General features: G+C 42.3%; 1 protein-coding gene across 2 annotated transcripts in view; it reads left to right on the top strand.

Moving 5' to 3' along the window:
* Positions 1-15,235, top strand: part of clip2 (CAP-GLY domain containing linker protein 2) — a 77,339-nt gene that overhangs the window by 34,936 nt on the left and 27,168 nt on the right. For both annotated transcript variants that reach the window (XM_084698042.1, XM_084698041.1), the window contains exons 4-6: positions 5,074-5,198; positions 8,886-9,099; positions 14,105-14,302. In XM_084698042.1, the coding sequence (XP_084554168.1) occupies positions 5,074-5,198; positions 8,886-9,099; positions 14,105-14,302 (537 nt within the window). The remainder of the gene's footprint in view (positions 1-5,073; positions 5,199-8,885; positions 9,100-14,104; positions 14,303-15,235) is intronic.

The raw sequence follows: 15,235 nt of genomic DNA, 5'->3' as shown, positions 1-15,235 counted from the left end.
TGCTGGCATAAGAATACAGTTTGGTGGAGGCAGGCTGCAGACTGACTTCGGGCCTAGCCTTCTGTCATCTTTCGAAATCATGCACGGACAGCGTGTTGTGGTGAGCACCAGAGTCTATCACCATGGGTAAGGTGAAACCGTTCAGGCGCAGGTCTAAGGTGTCCTCTGTTTTAGATATTCTGAATAGGTGGAGATCTTCAGAATCACTCTGTGAGTCCTTACGTTCTCCTTCTTCTACCCTATGTTGGCCTTTTTTGTTTCGACCTTTGCTTTGCTTTGGATCATCCTTGCTGCGACCTGAGGCTCTGCTGCGACCCTGTGAACTCGGCATGTCATCTGGGTTTGACTTGCATTTGTCTTTGTGGAAACAGAGATCATCAAAGTTACCCTTTTTGCCACAGTGGCTGCACTTGTGGTTCTTGGATCGGATGCATTTGCGACCTATGTGTCCTTGTGCACCACATTTGTAGCACCCTGACTGTGATGCTGACTTGGGCTTTGGTTTGGGCCTTGCTCTGCTGGAGACATGGTTTGTGTTGGACGGAGGACTGAGAATTAGCGCCTCCTTGTGGTGGTATGAGCCAATTACTTGGATAAGGCGATCCAATGTGAGATTATCTTCTCTGTTAATTTGGCTTTTAACTCTGAATTTTTAATGTGCAGTAGTACTTTATCTCTTACATGGTTATCAGCTTCAGCATTGAAGTTGCATGTTTTCATTAGTACTTTGAGGCGAGTGATGAAATTATTTATTGTTTCATCAGGCTCAGTTTCCCAGAATTTTGTCGCCATTCTCGTCGCCAGTTGTGGCGTGTTAGTATGTCCGTTTTATGGAGCTTTAATAAACACATTCACCTCGCATGGACACATGTGTATCAACGGTTCACTGTCTAACATTCTAGTCTTGTTAAGATCTCGCGATAATATACTTCTATTATAAGAACGCTACACTGCCCGATAAGAATCAATAAGAGAATTGATAAGGAATCGGAATTGTTACATTTTACCTCATTTAAACACTCATCCCTACTCGTAACTGCTCACTGAGTGCTCAGCACACCCCCGCTCCCTTTAGATGTCAAAATTCTATTATAGAATCTTATGAGATAGGGCGCCCACCCTAGCAGTTCTAAAATGTTTTATAACATTGAAGAAATGCAGAAACGCACAACAGCAGCTATATATAGAAAAAAAAATGTTTTAATACTTTTCAATGTAATATTTTTTACCATTGCTTTGGCGCCCCCATGGTGCGACGCCCCTCTGTGCATATAGCGCATACCCACTTTAAGCGGCCCTGCTAGAACTAACTGTTTGGGGATGTTCTCTCAACTGACATATCTTGCATATCGTTTGCTTTTTGTGTTTGTTAATGTTCGCTAAAATGGGAGTGGGGTCACACAGTTTAAAGTCCATATGGCAGGTCAATTTTTCCAACAAATTTGCGCTATTTGCTTTTTGGTAATAAACATTTAAACTTATCCATTGTATTTGATGTTGTTGGGTGTCACAAAACGCAAAATAATCCGAAAAAGTTGCTATTTTAGGGGTCACCGGCTGAGTACAGGGGTCAGATGGCTGAGCGGTTAGGGAGTCGGGCTATTAATCAGAAGGTTGTTGGTTCGATTCCCAGCTGTGCCAAATGAGGTTGTCACCCTACTTGCCTGGGGGGAATGTCCCTGTAGTTACTGTAAGTCACTATGGATAAGAGTGTCTGCTAAATGACTAAATGTAAATGTACCCTTTGCAATGATTTTTCTTTCCCCCACAATGATTTGCATGACATCACGTTGAGGAGACAACAGACAAAAGTCTGCTTTGAGACCATTGAAATCGATTAGAAAAAACACTAGGCTAGTACCAGAGAATGTCTAATATGGGCTCTGCTAGTATCATCGAAACGTGGAACATCTAATTGGAAAGGTGTTAACAACGTTGGGGAAAATATTTAATTTGGGATGATCTTGGGGGATTTTACAAGTGGGACTTGCAAGTTAGCCCATAGCTAGCCCATAACTAGCTTGAAGTCTTCTAGATCTAGATAAAGCTAGGTTTACCCGGTAGTCGACTTATCTGAACTACAACAACATTGTCCGGGACAAGTGGATTTGTAGGGCAAGTGGAAGAGAATGTACTTGCCCCCACTGGACAAGTTTAAACTCAAACAAAATAAAATGGCATGTTACTTGCACTGGCCAACTTGCAAATACTGAGGATAGCCTACCGAAGTTGAGTTAGCCAATGTCGTTAGCGATGCTAGGTAACATTTATTCATTTAGCATTTACTTAAAACTGTAGACATGCTAGTCAAAGAAAAGCGGGACTGTTGTGCAATTCAGCACTGTAACATTAGTGTACCAAACTAGCGATTTTTAGAAACATTTCAATTAGGAAAATGGTTACAAATATATATGTTCACGACTGTGTATAACACAAAACAAGACTGTCAAGTCTTGGCAAGCGGGGGCGTCGACGCTCGCATAGGGCATTGTGGGAAGGCGAGTGAGGCGTCGAAAGTTGGATTTTCTAAACTTTATGTAAATGAGGAGCATGAAAACGCTAGCGTTGGCCAATTGGGTTGGTTTCTTGTAACATAGCAACCGTTGGTCATGATAAACATTTCTAGGTTTGACAATTTCAAGATGGAAGAGCAACTCATCGTATGTGTGTCTACGCACTCAGTCTTGTTTTATACGCCTCTGTACTATTAAAAAGACGTTAACAAAAAATGTATACCTGGCGGAGGGTTGCCGAGGTTGTCGGTGTCCCTGGTGTGTTAAATTCAGTCTCGTCACATTAGCTAGCTACAGTACGTAACCTAGCTAACTTTCTTCTGTGCTAGCTGCATACTGTACTAGTCTAGCTACAGTAGTCTAGTTTACCCGGCACACGATTGACATTAAACGTTGAAATGCTGGTTGGGAGTCACTCGCTAGCCATACAGTAAATGTGTAGTGGCCATAACCTAGCGAATGTTACTGGAAAAATGTTTGAAGTGCTGTACAGTACTGTAGCCTATAGCCTAGTTGACAAGATCATGCAACATCTAGTCAGCGTATCTGATTCCTTGCATCATGCCATGTAAAAGCTGTATTTTGATCGAGACAGGAGCATCTATATATCAATAATGATCGCTATTGTAAATACATGAACCCAAGTCTGCACACTTGTCCATGACACCGTTTTACACAAACTACAACAGTGACCTTAGAGAACTACAACTCTGTATTAACTTTTTTAACACTCCCCCGAGTGTGGTGCACTGTGGGAAGGCCAGCGGTGCAGAGCGGTAAAAAACGCTGCAGTGTGAACGCACCGTTAGTCTTAGCCCTGCCCCTAGCTCAAAAAGAGTATTGTGACACCACTTGCTCTCAACGGGAACGCGCAAAACTAAGGGGAAGGGGTAGTATTGGGATTCAGCCTTTCTCTAGTGTCTTGGGCTTTGGAAATGGAAAGAAAACCAAGCCCCCCTCTAATCTGTCACGATACCTTGTGTCAGATCGACACGTCCCGTAGGCAGAGATTAGGATCATTTTTACACCAGTCTGCCAAATGTATTTGTTTTATTTCAAGTATGAGGCTGATGAAGCCGATCACCATTCCCTCTTGCATGGGAAATAAGAAGACAACTATTTCATTCTACACTTGACTCTTAGTATTTTGTAGGGCTGTCCCCACTTAGTCGACTAGTCGATTTCTGGTCGATATGCTCTTGGTTGACTAAGATTTTTTTGGTTGAGCTGCCATATGGCAGTGTGAGATCTGATTCCAGCTTGTGTCATCATTGCTGAATTAACAAAATCTTCAACAGAAATTGTAGATGTTATTATTTAAGCAAATAAACCAACTCAAAAAATGTATAATTTAAAAGAAAAGGTGTTACTGTTTTCCCTTTCGTTGTTTTGGTTTGGTATTTTGCAACCGGCACAAGCACAATTGCTACAAACTCTGCCATAGCCTACTTTGTCGGTGTTATTAGTCAAAATGGCAAAGAAATCTGTGGTATGGCAGCATTTCATTAAAGTACATTTACATTTACAAAGTACTGGGTGACTCAAAACGTTGAATGCAAACTCTGCCAACAACGGTTTATTGTTCATAGTTGGACGTTGAATGATGTAGCCTACCACCTGAAAAACTTAAGTTGGCCCAGCCCCTACTTCGCTCATGCTAACACGCGCTGGGTTGAAAATTGAATATGCCTATTATAAGAGTCACATCCAAATCGAATGACATCTTCCGGCCAAGACGACAAAATCTTTCTCTGTTGCAACGTTCCCCACTCAGCTTCTACGCAAGTTTGCAAGCTGCAAGTTTTCAGGCAGTGAAAAGTGCGCACTGATGATTTGCATGTTAAACAAACAATATTTTTAATTTGTAGTACATTGTAAGAGATACTAAATACCATCGGCATTCGGTTACAACAGGACTGGTGATACAAGTCTTATTATTAGTAGGCTATTAGCGGCTGAATCTGCAATGTCCAGTAGCCATTGAGCCAGATCGCGAAAATGTTTGTCGTTTATTTATTTCATTTTTTAAGCGTTTCAAAGTTCGATTAGTTGATTTTCAGACGTTTTAGTCAAGTCTTGGTCGACCAAAGAAAATCGGGGACAGCCCTAGTATTTTGCGTTGTAAATGATCAACAAAATTTTTTGTAATCTTTAAATATTAAGTATGCATTTTACATAAAATATAGCCTACAGAAATATCAGTTGTAAAAATGTCATTAAAAAACGGACCCCTCTGCAACCGATGCAAGCAAGCACACCCTACAATTTCCCCAGAAATTGTACCCCCTCTAGTTTGTACGTTTTTATTTCAAGTCTCCACCTTCAATGTTTCAGTGAGTGCTGTTGGCCGTGTTGCGTCTTTGCTCCGCAGCTTCACTTGTAAACCAACCAATCAGCGCGCAGCTCATCTATATATTCATGAGCATACCATAAAAGGGAAAAACTTCTAATATTCTCATTTTTTTTTTTCATACTCTGGTGTAACTTGGACACTGGACATGATTGTTGACATAATTACTGCTATTCTGTAGTTGTTTATTATGCTCTTTTGTCTTGTCAGGTGGGTGGCACTAAGACGGGTGTTGTGCGCTATGTGGGGGAGACTGACTTTGCCAAGGGCGAGTGGTGCGGTGTGGAGCTGGACGAACCCCTGGGGAAGAATGATGGAGCAGTAGCTGGAACCAGGTACACACACCATCTGTCTGTCTGTCATTCTGCTTGTCTGGCTGGCTGTCTTACTCTCACCCACTCTTATCTTTTTGCCCCCCCACACACCAGGCACACAGCTTTCTCTGACAGATATCGCTGCAGTTTTTTGCTTTGCCTCAGAAATTGATCATGTGTGGTTTTGTGTCAGTCCAAATAGGAACATTATACCAGGGGCCCATTCTCCGTACGTCGCTGACTCAGTTAGCTGGATTTGAATGTGGACAATTTGTCATTATCTTGGATTGTTCGGTTCTTCGAAGCTCATCCTGGACTTGCTGTCATAGCAACAGGTCCGTAAGCTTATACCTGCATGGGAGCAGGTTTATTTGATGTAAACAGGATTTGATTGGGGCTTTACAAGCAGAGGTGATACAGGAAGTCTGTCACAACCATGTCTTCTCCGTTTTTACAACACCAACCTGTTGCAGAAGGTGAACAAACAATTAGCAGAATCGCACATTGCATGATGGACAGATCCAATTAGCACAGCGATACAGGCTACTATAGTTTTTGAGAGATAGCGGTTCTCGTGAGGGTGTCATTTGCATCATTAATTTGTAGTAATTATGAAAATAAGAAAATACAAGGAAAAATAGGCCTAGCCTACTGTAATAAGCAATAAAACATCTAACGTGGTCGCTACATTTAATTTGTCTGCTACTTTTTGCCAGCCCTCTCCTGGATTTTGCTTTAAGGGTGTTGCCTGCCGTTTGGTTAAATCTTCCAATTTGGAGTAACCTTCAAGCAAGCTCTTGCTCTGTTGTGGAAAACACTGGGCAGTCTTTTTGGCCATGGTGAGCGGCCATAGACTTATGTGAGTAGCCAATAGCAGCGTTGCTGATCAAGGTTTCTACTATTGATAGATACCCCCTTTTAGACCAACGCATAACTCAATCCAGTTATACTAATCATAAACAACAAGGGTGTTGGAAGAACCGAATTAGCCTGATCATGATTAGCACGATGATGTCAACTTGGATGTGTCATTTGATCTCGGATGTAATAAGCAACATACAGAGAATGGGCCCAAGGGCAGCTTTTCCACAGCCAGTGGAATGTTTATTTTAGATCAAAATCACCCCTTCACTTTTTGGTAAGCCAGACCCACTGTTTTCCGCATTCAGTAGAGTAGAGATATAGTCCACGTCTCCATTTCTTCATAAAACAATAGTGGCCCTTAGCACTAACCAGAATGCAACCTCCACCGCGCTCAAAAACATATTTGATTTATCAAAGTATGACTTGAAAGATTTGTTTTTGCATGGAAAATACTCAAGATGCAATTGCAAACCACTTAGCCAGTAGCTTTCATTTTCTCGGCGTGGATGTTTGACAGCTGTCAAACAGCAGCAAGGAACATATCCTTGACACAAACCACATGTGCCTCACATGACAGTTTAATGAATAGCATATTACATATTAACACTGCATGTAAACACATGTTTCTGCTTGCATTGGTTTCCTGAGAGGCTTTTACAAAGCTTTCAGTAGGAAGTGCTGAGTGGTCTGACTTATGAGGTCTGTGTGAAATGCCTAATGGGCAAGCAACATCAATTTTTATTCGCAGGGGTGGTTTTAGGCACGGGCAGACCGGGCAGCCGCCCGGGGCGGCATTTTTTCATGTCACGTGGGGGGCGCACGAGCATTAAAAAAAGAAATCTCTGTGCGGTTTTCTCTTATCGATCATTTCAGTTTGTGGGGAATTGGCATATTGGCGCCCCCTTCAGGCAGCTGCAGGCACCCCTGCTTGCCGTGCAGCAGTTTCGTTTTCGTTTGTCGCAGCCAGGTAGTAGCGGTGGTCGTTCTGAGGGCGCTGTCGGGGGGCGGCCGACGGGGTAGGGGGCGGCACACGATTTCTTCCTCCCTGGCGCGGGGGGGGGGGGGGGGGTGCAAGTGATAAACTTGCACTGGGCGCATATTGTGCTAGAACCGCCACTGTTTATTCGGTTTTATAACCAAGATGTTTGTTTGGCTGGGACTTAAGAAATAGTCATGTGAGAGTTAAAGGAGTGGAACAAATTTAAGTGTTTGACCAACCCAAGTAGCTGTATCCTATTGAGCACATATCACTTTGTCCCCTCCTCACCTTACCTTGAACTGAGATGCCAAGAGGAATTCATATGTAGCGGGGTCTCATCGTGTTAAAATAGAAATACTTAATTGATCATAAAGTTCGGGGCACCACCCTAATATTGGTTTAGGACATTAGTGAATCCTATATTTAACATGTAATAATCAGTCTCATCTTTAGGAATTAATTTGTTCTAAGTGTAGAGCCAATCGTAACATCACTGAACACGCACTTCAAAATCTTTACAATGAATTTATTCAAGTAAGGTAAACGGATCTTATGAACAAGTTAGATTATGGATTTGATATGAGTTATTGGTTTCAATGAACAGAATGAAATGGACTAACTTAAAGAAAGACAGAAATGGTAAGTCAATGCTTACATCCTTACAAATCATAAACAGAGCTCACGCCAATGCCATGTCTGGGAGGAAAGAGCGTTAGCCATAGTTACGTTTGATCAGGGGTTGATCAATGAGGTTGAGGGCAGTTTGCGCCAAAGGTCCATTTGAAGAATCGGAGGTGAAAGCGCGGCTGCGCTGCCGGGTCATGTGGCTGAGTCTGAGGGATCTCAGTCAAGTCGCAATGATAATTGCGTTTTGGGTTCTTCTGTTGAAACGTCCAGATAGTGTCGCGATCACTATAAAGTTGAATCTCAGGAGAAGCTTGGAGACGTCCTTTGGAACGCCAATCCCAATGGCGTTCATGCCATGGTTGGTTTCGCTGGAGTCCGAGATTGGTGGTCATCTCAGATATTTATACAGTTCAGAGTTCGAGGGAGGACCTGTCTGGGGTCAGACGTTGATTGGGGGAAGCTGGGTTGTCAACTCCCCCCCTCCTTCCTTCACACCTACCAAAGGTGTGATCTGGTCTTTGGCTGGTTCAAAAGATCATTCAAATATTGTTCTGGACATCTTGGTACAGTTACAAAATATAGTTGAATGATTGTTTTATTATGAGAGCTTTGTGTAGATACCAAGAATTACATGGTTATCTTTCAGGAAGAAGGAGTAGTTACTAGAATCAAGATTTCAGCGAACACAACATTAAAACAAAGTAACAAACATGACACAAATATCCCTCTCATAATTCTCCACCTTGTACTCTCGTGGTAAAGGTGAAGTCTGAAGAACTTTCCTCAAAAGTTCTTATTAAGGTATGTTCTTTGTTCAACTGCCGCCAAAACGGATGCAAATGGTTGCTGGAGACGTATTGTCTCAAGCAGCCCCTTTGAAGCTTGCAAGCTAGCAGGAGGGCTGAGATTGGGGAGGTCCCCACCCCCAATTCTATGGTTCCTTTGCATCAGCGTTTGGTGGATATTCAGCATACTGAGGGTGTCACAAGGGCTGATTAGGTTTGTCTGATGTGATTGAATCACTCTTCGGGTGTGGCAAGATGTTGGCTCTGTGTGATCTTGCTGACCTCACTACACATAAAACAAATAATCATGAACATAAAGTCCTTGTTGAAGTCTGTGATGGATATTTACCCCCTCCCAGTCCTTGAATTTCAAGAACAAAGGAGACAAGGACAAGGAGCCGTTCTAGCCTCGACATGACATCCTCAAACCTCTCTCATTCTCCACTCTACCAGGTATTTCCAGTGCCCGCTGAAGTTTGGCCTTTTCGCGCCCATCCACAAGGTTATCCGTATAGGCTTTCCCTCCACCAGCCCGGCCAAGGCCAAGAAGAGCAAGCGCATGGCCATGGGTGTGTCCTCGCTGGCCCATAGCCCCAGCTCCTCCTCCATCAGCTCTGTCAGCTCTGTGGCCTCCTCTGTGGGTGGCCGACCCAGCCGCACTGGACTGGTGAGACACACATACACACAAATGCACATACAAACTTTTACAGAAACTGACACATCTGTCACACTTTATATCCAGGTGCTTGTAATAAGCCTTAATACGTTTTATATGTCTTAAACATATTACATTTACATTTATGCATTTAGCAGACGCTTTTATCCAAAGCGACTTCCAACAGAGAGCTTTACAAAAGAGCATAGGTCACTGATCATAACAACGAGGTAGTCCCAACTCTGCAAGCAGCCAAAACATGAAGCATACATTGTGAAAAACTAAGGCCCCGTCCACACACTAGCCCTGGTCAATACGAATACGCGAATTCGTATTGAAAACGATCTCCACACTAGCGTTTTCATATCGTTTGCAGTCCACACTAACACGGATACATGACAATCGTTGTCATGGTTACGCCACTTCTGTCCCTCCCTCCCGCCACGCTGCTCTGTTTACATGCACGCAATCAGCTGAGACTGACACTTGTTTTGAGGTAAAAAAAAACTGGCATACAAAAAACAGTTACACTAACTTATAAATAAGTTATAGAGAAGGAGCAGCATATTTCTTTCACTTTCCATCTTGACCTTATAACCTCTAGAGCGCAGGCTACCCCAGTGCCATGGCAACTGAGCATCATTGTATCTGAAAAGTTCCGTGGACCCCGTCCACACCACTACGCGTACCCGGCGTTTTCAAATGTTTCCGGCTAGGGAAGTATTCGAAAAGCTCAGTTTTCAGTATCCGAATACGCCGTATTGGTGTGGACGGGAGGTGCAAACGCGGACATATGTATGCGTTTCTAAATTTACCCGGGCTAGTGTGGACGGGGCCTAAACAAGTGCCAAAGGGAAGACCCTTAAGAGCATTTATACGTTAGTTAGTACAAATTAAAACATGAACCTCAAAAAGTGCAAGACTGTACCTGTAGACAGGTGAAATATTTCAATATATTAATATGATATAATAATATATTATATTAACTACTTACTAACCGAGAGTGCGGTCATGCCGGGAAATATCAAACTGAGGCTGGAACGTATCGACCGAGCGATAGCGAGGTTGAAACAGCAAAGCCGAGGTTTGATATTTTCCGGCATGACCGAACGGTCGTGGTTAGTAGGTAGTTTATTATATGGCATTTTTAGCTTCTTTTAATTTTGTAAACGAAAATACATGGTACCTCTAGGCTAATTGTAGCTAGCTCTCAAGTCTTCTCACGCTGTGTTTCATGTGTTGCCTAGCAACTCATTACTTTTGATAGAAAGCGGACAACATGGTTCTGCTAAAATTGCTTTAATTTCAACACAAAATAACGACACAAGTGATTAAAAGAGTCTAGTCTTCATCCTCACTTTCGATGACAAATCTTTCCAGCATCATCTGGATAGTAAAACTCAGCAGCTGACTCGTCGCTCATTTTGAAGATGACGTCAGAGGGCAATACGGAGCCGTATTGACCGCTGAGGAGGGCAATACGTGTCTGGCTTGACTACCCATTAGCAGAAAGCTCGTACCGTCGTTGCCATATAATAACAACTACTTACTAACCGAGAGTGAGGTCATGCCGGTAAATATCAAACTGAGGCTGGAACGTATCGACGGAGCGATAGCGAGGAGTAATGAGTAATGACTCTTTTAGAAAGTTAACTATTTCTTTGTCGCTGTTGATGTCTTCAGCATCGTCTGGATAGCAAAACTCAGCAGCTGACTCGTCGATATTGCTCATTTTGAAGATGACGTCAGAGGGCAATAAGAATACTTATTATATGGCAACTGCTGAGTGAGTTTTACTATCCCGATGATGCTGAAAAGATTTGTCATCGAAAGTGAGGATGAAGACTAGACTCTTTGAATCACTTGTGTCGTTATTTTGTGTTGAAATTAAAGCCATTTTAGCAGAACCATGTTGTCCGCTTTCTAATGAGTTGCTAGGCAACACATGAAACACACCGTGAGAAGACTTGCGAGTTCCAGCCTCAGTTTGATATTTCCCGGCATGACCTCACTCGCGGTTAGTAAGTAGTTATTATCAGACCACGGCTGGCATGACTACCCATTAGCCAATCAGAAAGCTTGTACCGTCGTTGCCAGAGGGCCTATAATAAAATATATTAATATTATAATAAGCATCTTATCAGGGTCTTATTGTAAGATTAGATAATCATTAGTAGGTAATAACACTAACCCTTACTAATATTAACACTTCTAGTCTAATTCACACATACTTAAGTTAATTAGCATCTTATAAGAGACTGATTACCTGTTAACTAATGCTTATTAGCCTGTAGGGCTGCAACAACGAATCGATTAAATAGTTTATTAAAAGCGTTGGCAACGAATTTCATTGTCGATTCGTTGTGGCGTGCCATTATTACGCCAGTCAATAGGTGGCGGAGATGTTTGAGTATTAAAAAAAAAAATGTGTAGTTGAGCGCGGAGCAAAGCGGAGGTAGAGGAAAGGCCATAGGAGAGACGTTGTTGAATAACGTTGTTCTGAAACACATGGCGGCAGTGACGTGGGCACTGAGTTATGAAAGCCAGATTACCTAATTTATTGTTAGGCCAGGGACGGACTGGGAGTAAAAATAGGTCCTGGACTTTGATCCAGACCAGCCTACCAGAACCGGTCCCGTACGCCACCACAGTGAGCGCCCTGCTAATGCATGCAAATTCTGTGCCTGATGTGATGCTTTGGGACTTCTACGCTCGAGCGCGCAGAGCGCGAACGAATTATTTTGGCTGATTTGAGCGAAAAGTAGTTTTTTGAGCTTGATGTAAAACAAACAAACATAGCCTTTTGTCCAATTGGTAAAACATTGTCTAGTGAAGGTAATTACGTTTAAGTTTCTTAACCTGGTTTTCCATCTTTATATTGTCTCTATAGCTAACTTCCGATCTGTCAGTGTCACTGTTGTGTATAAGCGGCACTAACCGTGCGTGTCCACTACAGCGGAGCGGCGCGGAGCGGCGGCTTCCAATCCATTTTCAATTAAACCGGGCGTTGACGCTCGCATACGCTCCCACAATGCCCTACACGAGCATCAACGCCCGATTTGCAAATGGATTGGAAGCCGCCGCTCCGCGCCACTGTAGTGGACACGCACGGTAAGGGCTGCATAGACGTTCATTTGGAATAGACCAACCGGTTTGGGGAAAAGGGGGGCCGGCAAACCGTGTTGCTCAATCTTCTTCTAACATTTTTATTAGAATGTTAGAATTAAAATACTAGTAAAAATTATGGGTCGGAGGGCCTGTCTGCTACTGTGTTAGGCTAATATGTCAAAACAGTAAACGCAGTAAACAGTACAAGCAGCCCACAGCCGCTGAATGTCAGCACAGCCAGCACATCTTTTCTTCATACCAGTCTGTTTGAAACGATCGAAAACATGTTGTCTCTTAGGCTGCAGTAGTCAATTCAAGTCTGGCGTAGACCTCCCTCTTGCTATTAACTCATTTTTTGAATAAATTAGAGCCTTGGGAAATTCCTCAACTCTGTGATAGGCAGACACCGCTGCTGCCATTTTGACATTTGCTAGTTTCATATTTGACATTTGTCTCACATTCGGAAGACGCTACTTAGCAGCATCGCGTTAGGGACCGGGTACCCATACCATTTTGAAAAATATAGACTTATAATATTTTTAGAAATATAAAACCTCAAACAGACACCAGAGTATCTTAACAATGTCTGGTATACGTCAACAGCCTTTACTTTTTCAATGAAGTTTCAAATAAAATTATATAAAATCAGCTTTGAAAATAACTTAATCCTCGCAAATTGTAACTTTTTTTTCTAAATTGTGTCAAAAAAACTTAAATATACACCGGATTATTCAATCAAGTCTGGCTTACTTCCACAACCTTTCAATTTTCAATAAAGTTTTAAACAAAACTCAAATAAATTGCTTATCTTGGAAAATAGCATTAAATCCACGCTAATATTAATAACGTTTTCAAAATTGTGTGCCTGTTTGTGCACATTCTGAAGATTTTTTGTACTGTCATTTTTGTTTTTAAAATCCGACTAATCGAAAAAAAGAATTGACAGATTAATCGATTATGAAAATAATCGTTAGTTGCAGCCCTATTAGCCTGTTAACTAAGCACCTGGATCTAGTGTCACCAACAAATCCATTCACACACAGTGAAAGTGACTGACAGATCTTAGGCTATGTATTGTCATAGCCCACAATATTATACTGTACACATCATCTATTGACACAAAAATGTGTCTACATCAGTTGATGTGACACATTTACTTGATTTGGACACACCTGGACAGGGAACCTCCTCCTTGATCCTGAATAAGGATACCTTATTTATTACTCTGATGTGCTCTCAACTCATAGTTTATTCTCATCTTAATTATATAGTCTTCATGGCTAGCGTAACCCAATTCACACACACAGTCACCAAAGAGAAGCATCTGTCATTGTGTCACTTTGTCCCAGTGCTAACTGCTGCCTTAGGTGTACATGTGCATGTTTGAGGGGGGCACCAGTGTGACCCAGTTTTGGATTGGTTTGTCCCCTTCATTTTAAACGGCCTAAAAAATGTGTGTGGAATCATGTGTGGGCCCTTTCAGTTTAATATGCTGAATTGTTGTCAAGCTTATTCTATTTATGTCAGCTATTTTATGTTTATTTAGCATGCATGTTCTCTGTTTCCAATTCTGCAAGAGATATTGACTCAACTGGAGCATATAGAAGAACAATATTCTACGTAGAATTTGAGACACTTGACAGTCATGCTGAGGATACAAAAAATCTCTTCTATTTAATCTCTATAATTCCCTCTCTTCCTTGTTGCGCCTTCCTCCACCTTTCCTCGACACAATAATTTCCTCCACCTCCATTCCTTTCCTCATCCTCACCCTCTACTCATTCATCCACTCTTCCTCCCAACCCTACTCTTTCTTCACGGTCTCTAACCCCCCCTCATCCTCCTTTTCACTTCTCCCCTTTGTCCTCTGGCCTTTTTCCTTCCTCCCCCTCTCTTTTTCCCCCTGTAGTTGACAGAGACGTCGTCGCGCTACGCCCGTAAGATCTCGGGAACCACAGCGCTGCAGGAGGCCCTGAAGGAGAAGCAGCAACACATTGAGCAGCTGCTGGCCGAGAGAGACTTGGAGAGGGCCGAGGTGGCCAAGGCCACCAGCCACATCTGTGAGGTGGAGAAGGAACTCAGCGCTCTCAAAGCCCAGCACCTGCAGGTACTCAAGAAGGAAAAGGGGAACGGACAAAGGAAGACGCAGGGAGTCAGGAAGTTAGTGCAGAAGGAACGTTCCTCTGGATGTTGAAAGAGTGAAATTACCCTGAGGGTTTAATACTTAGAGGTGGACGACAAGGAAAAGAGGATACATCTGTCAATCTGTGTTAAAGCCCGGTCCAACGATGTTTGTGCAAGGTTTTTGGAGCATGCTCATAAGCAGAGTTGGGTAACGTTACTTTTTAAAGTAACTAATTACAGTTACTAGTTAGATTTCTTGTAAAGTAACTTGTTACGTTACTTAGTTACTTGCTGTAGAGTAAGGCGTAAAGTTACTTTTGCGTTACATTGAGAAAAGTATTTTATTTCTAAGACAATTCACCTTGGTCACTCTTATACCCAGAAGGCACATTTAATGTGTGTCAAATTTTAGAGTTTACCTCAGCAATAGCACATATTGTACTGAATATTCAGTGTCACTCGCATAAAATATGCTAAATCCTAATTTTAATGCAAGACGGATCAAGGTAATAATCCACCATAATGAAAAACAATATTTGCATGAAGTTCTTGAATCAAGAAACTCTTTAATCAATAAATAATTTTGAGGTCTACAATTTACCGGGGCTAGGTATGAATCTAGGAGCAAAACGCAGGTAATTATAGCTAGGTATAGCTAAATGGTGTTCACTTTACTTATGTACTGAACCAGACTATTTAATTTACTGTAATATAATCCCAAACCTAAACCGCTGCAACTATACAGTGACTCATCACACAAGCTTGAGTTTGAATACATTATTTAATGTGACCTTAAGTAAGCCTACTGTACATGCAAGTCTTAAATAAGTATTTACCTGGTGTGCTCCATGACGCAGGGTAAGTCGGGCTCGTGAGACTGCTCACCAAAAGAACGAAGGGGAAACCGTCTAGCAGA

Source organism: Hypomesus nipponensis, chromosome 5 (genome assembly GCF_054491055.1).
Source record: "Hypomesus nipponensis isolate SF chromosome 5, ASM5449105v1, whole genome shotgun sequence".
NCBI lineage: Eukaryota > Metazoa > Chordata > Actinopteri > Osmeriformes > Osmeridae > Hypomesus > Hypomesus nipponensis.
The sequence above is the reverse complement of the archived record's forward strand: the minus strand, read 5'-3'. Positions and strand labels throughout refer to the sequence as shown.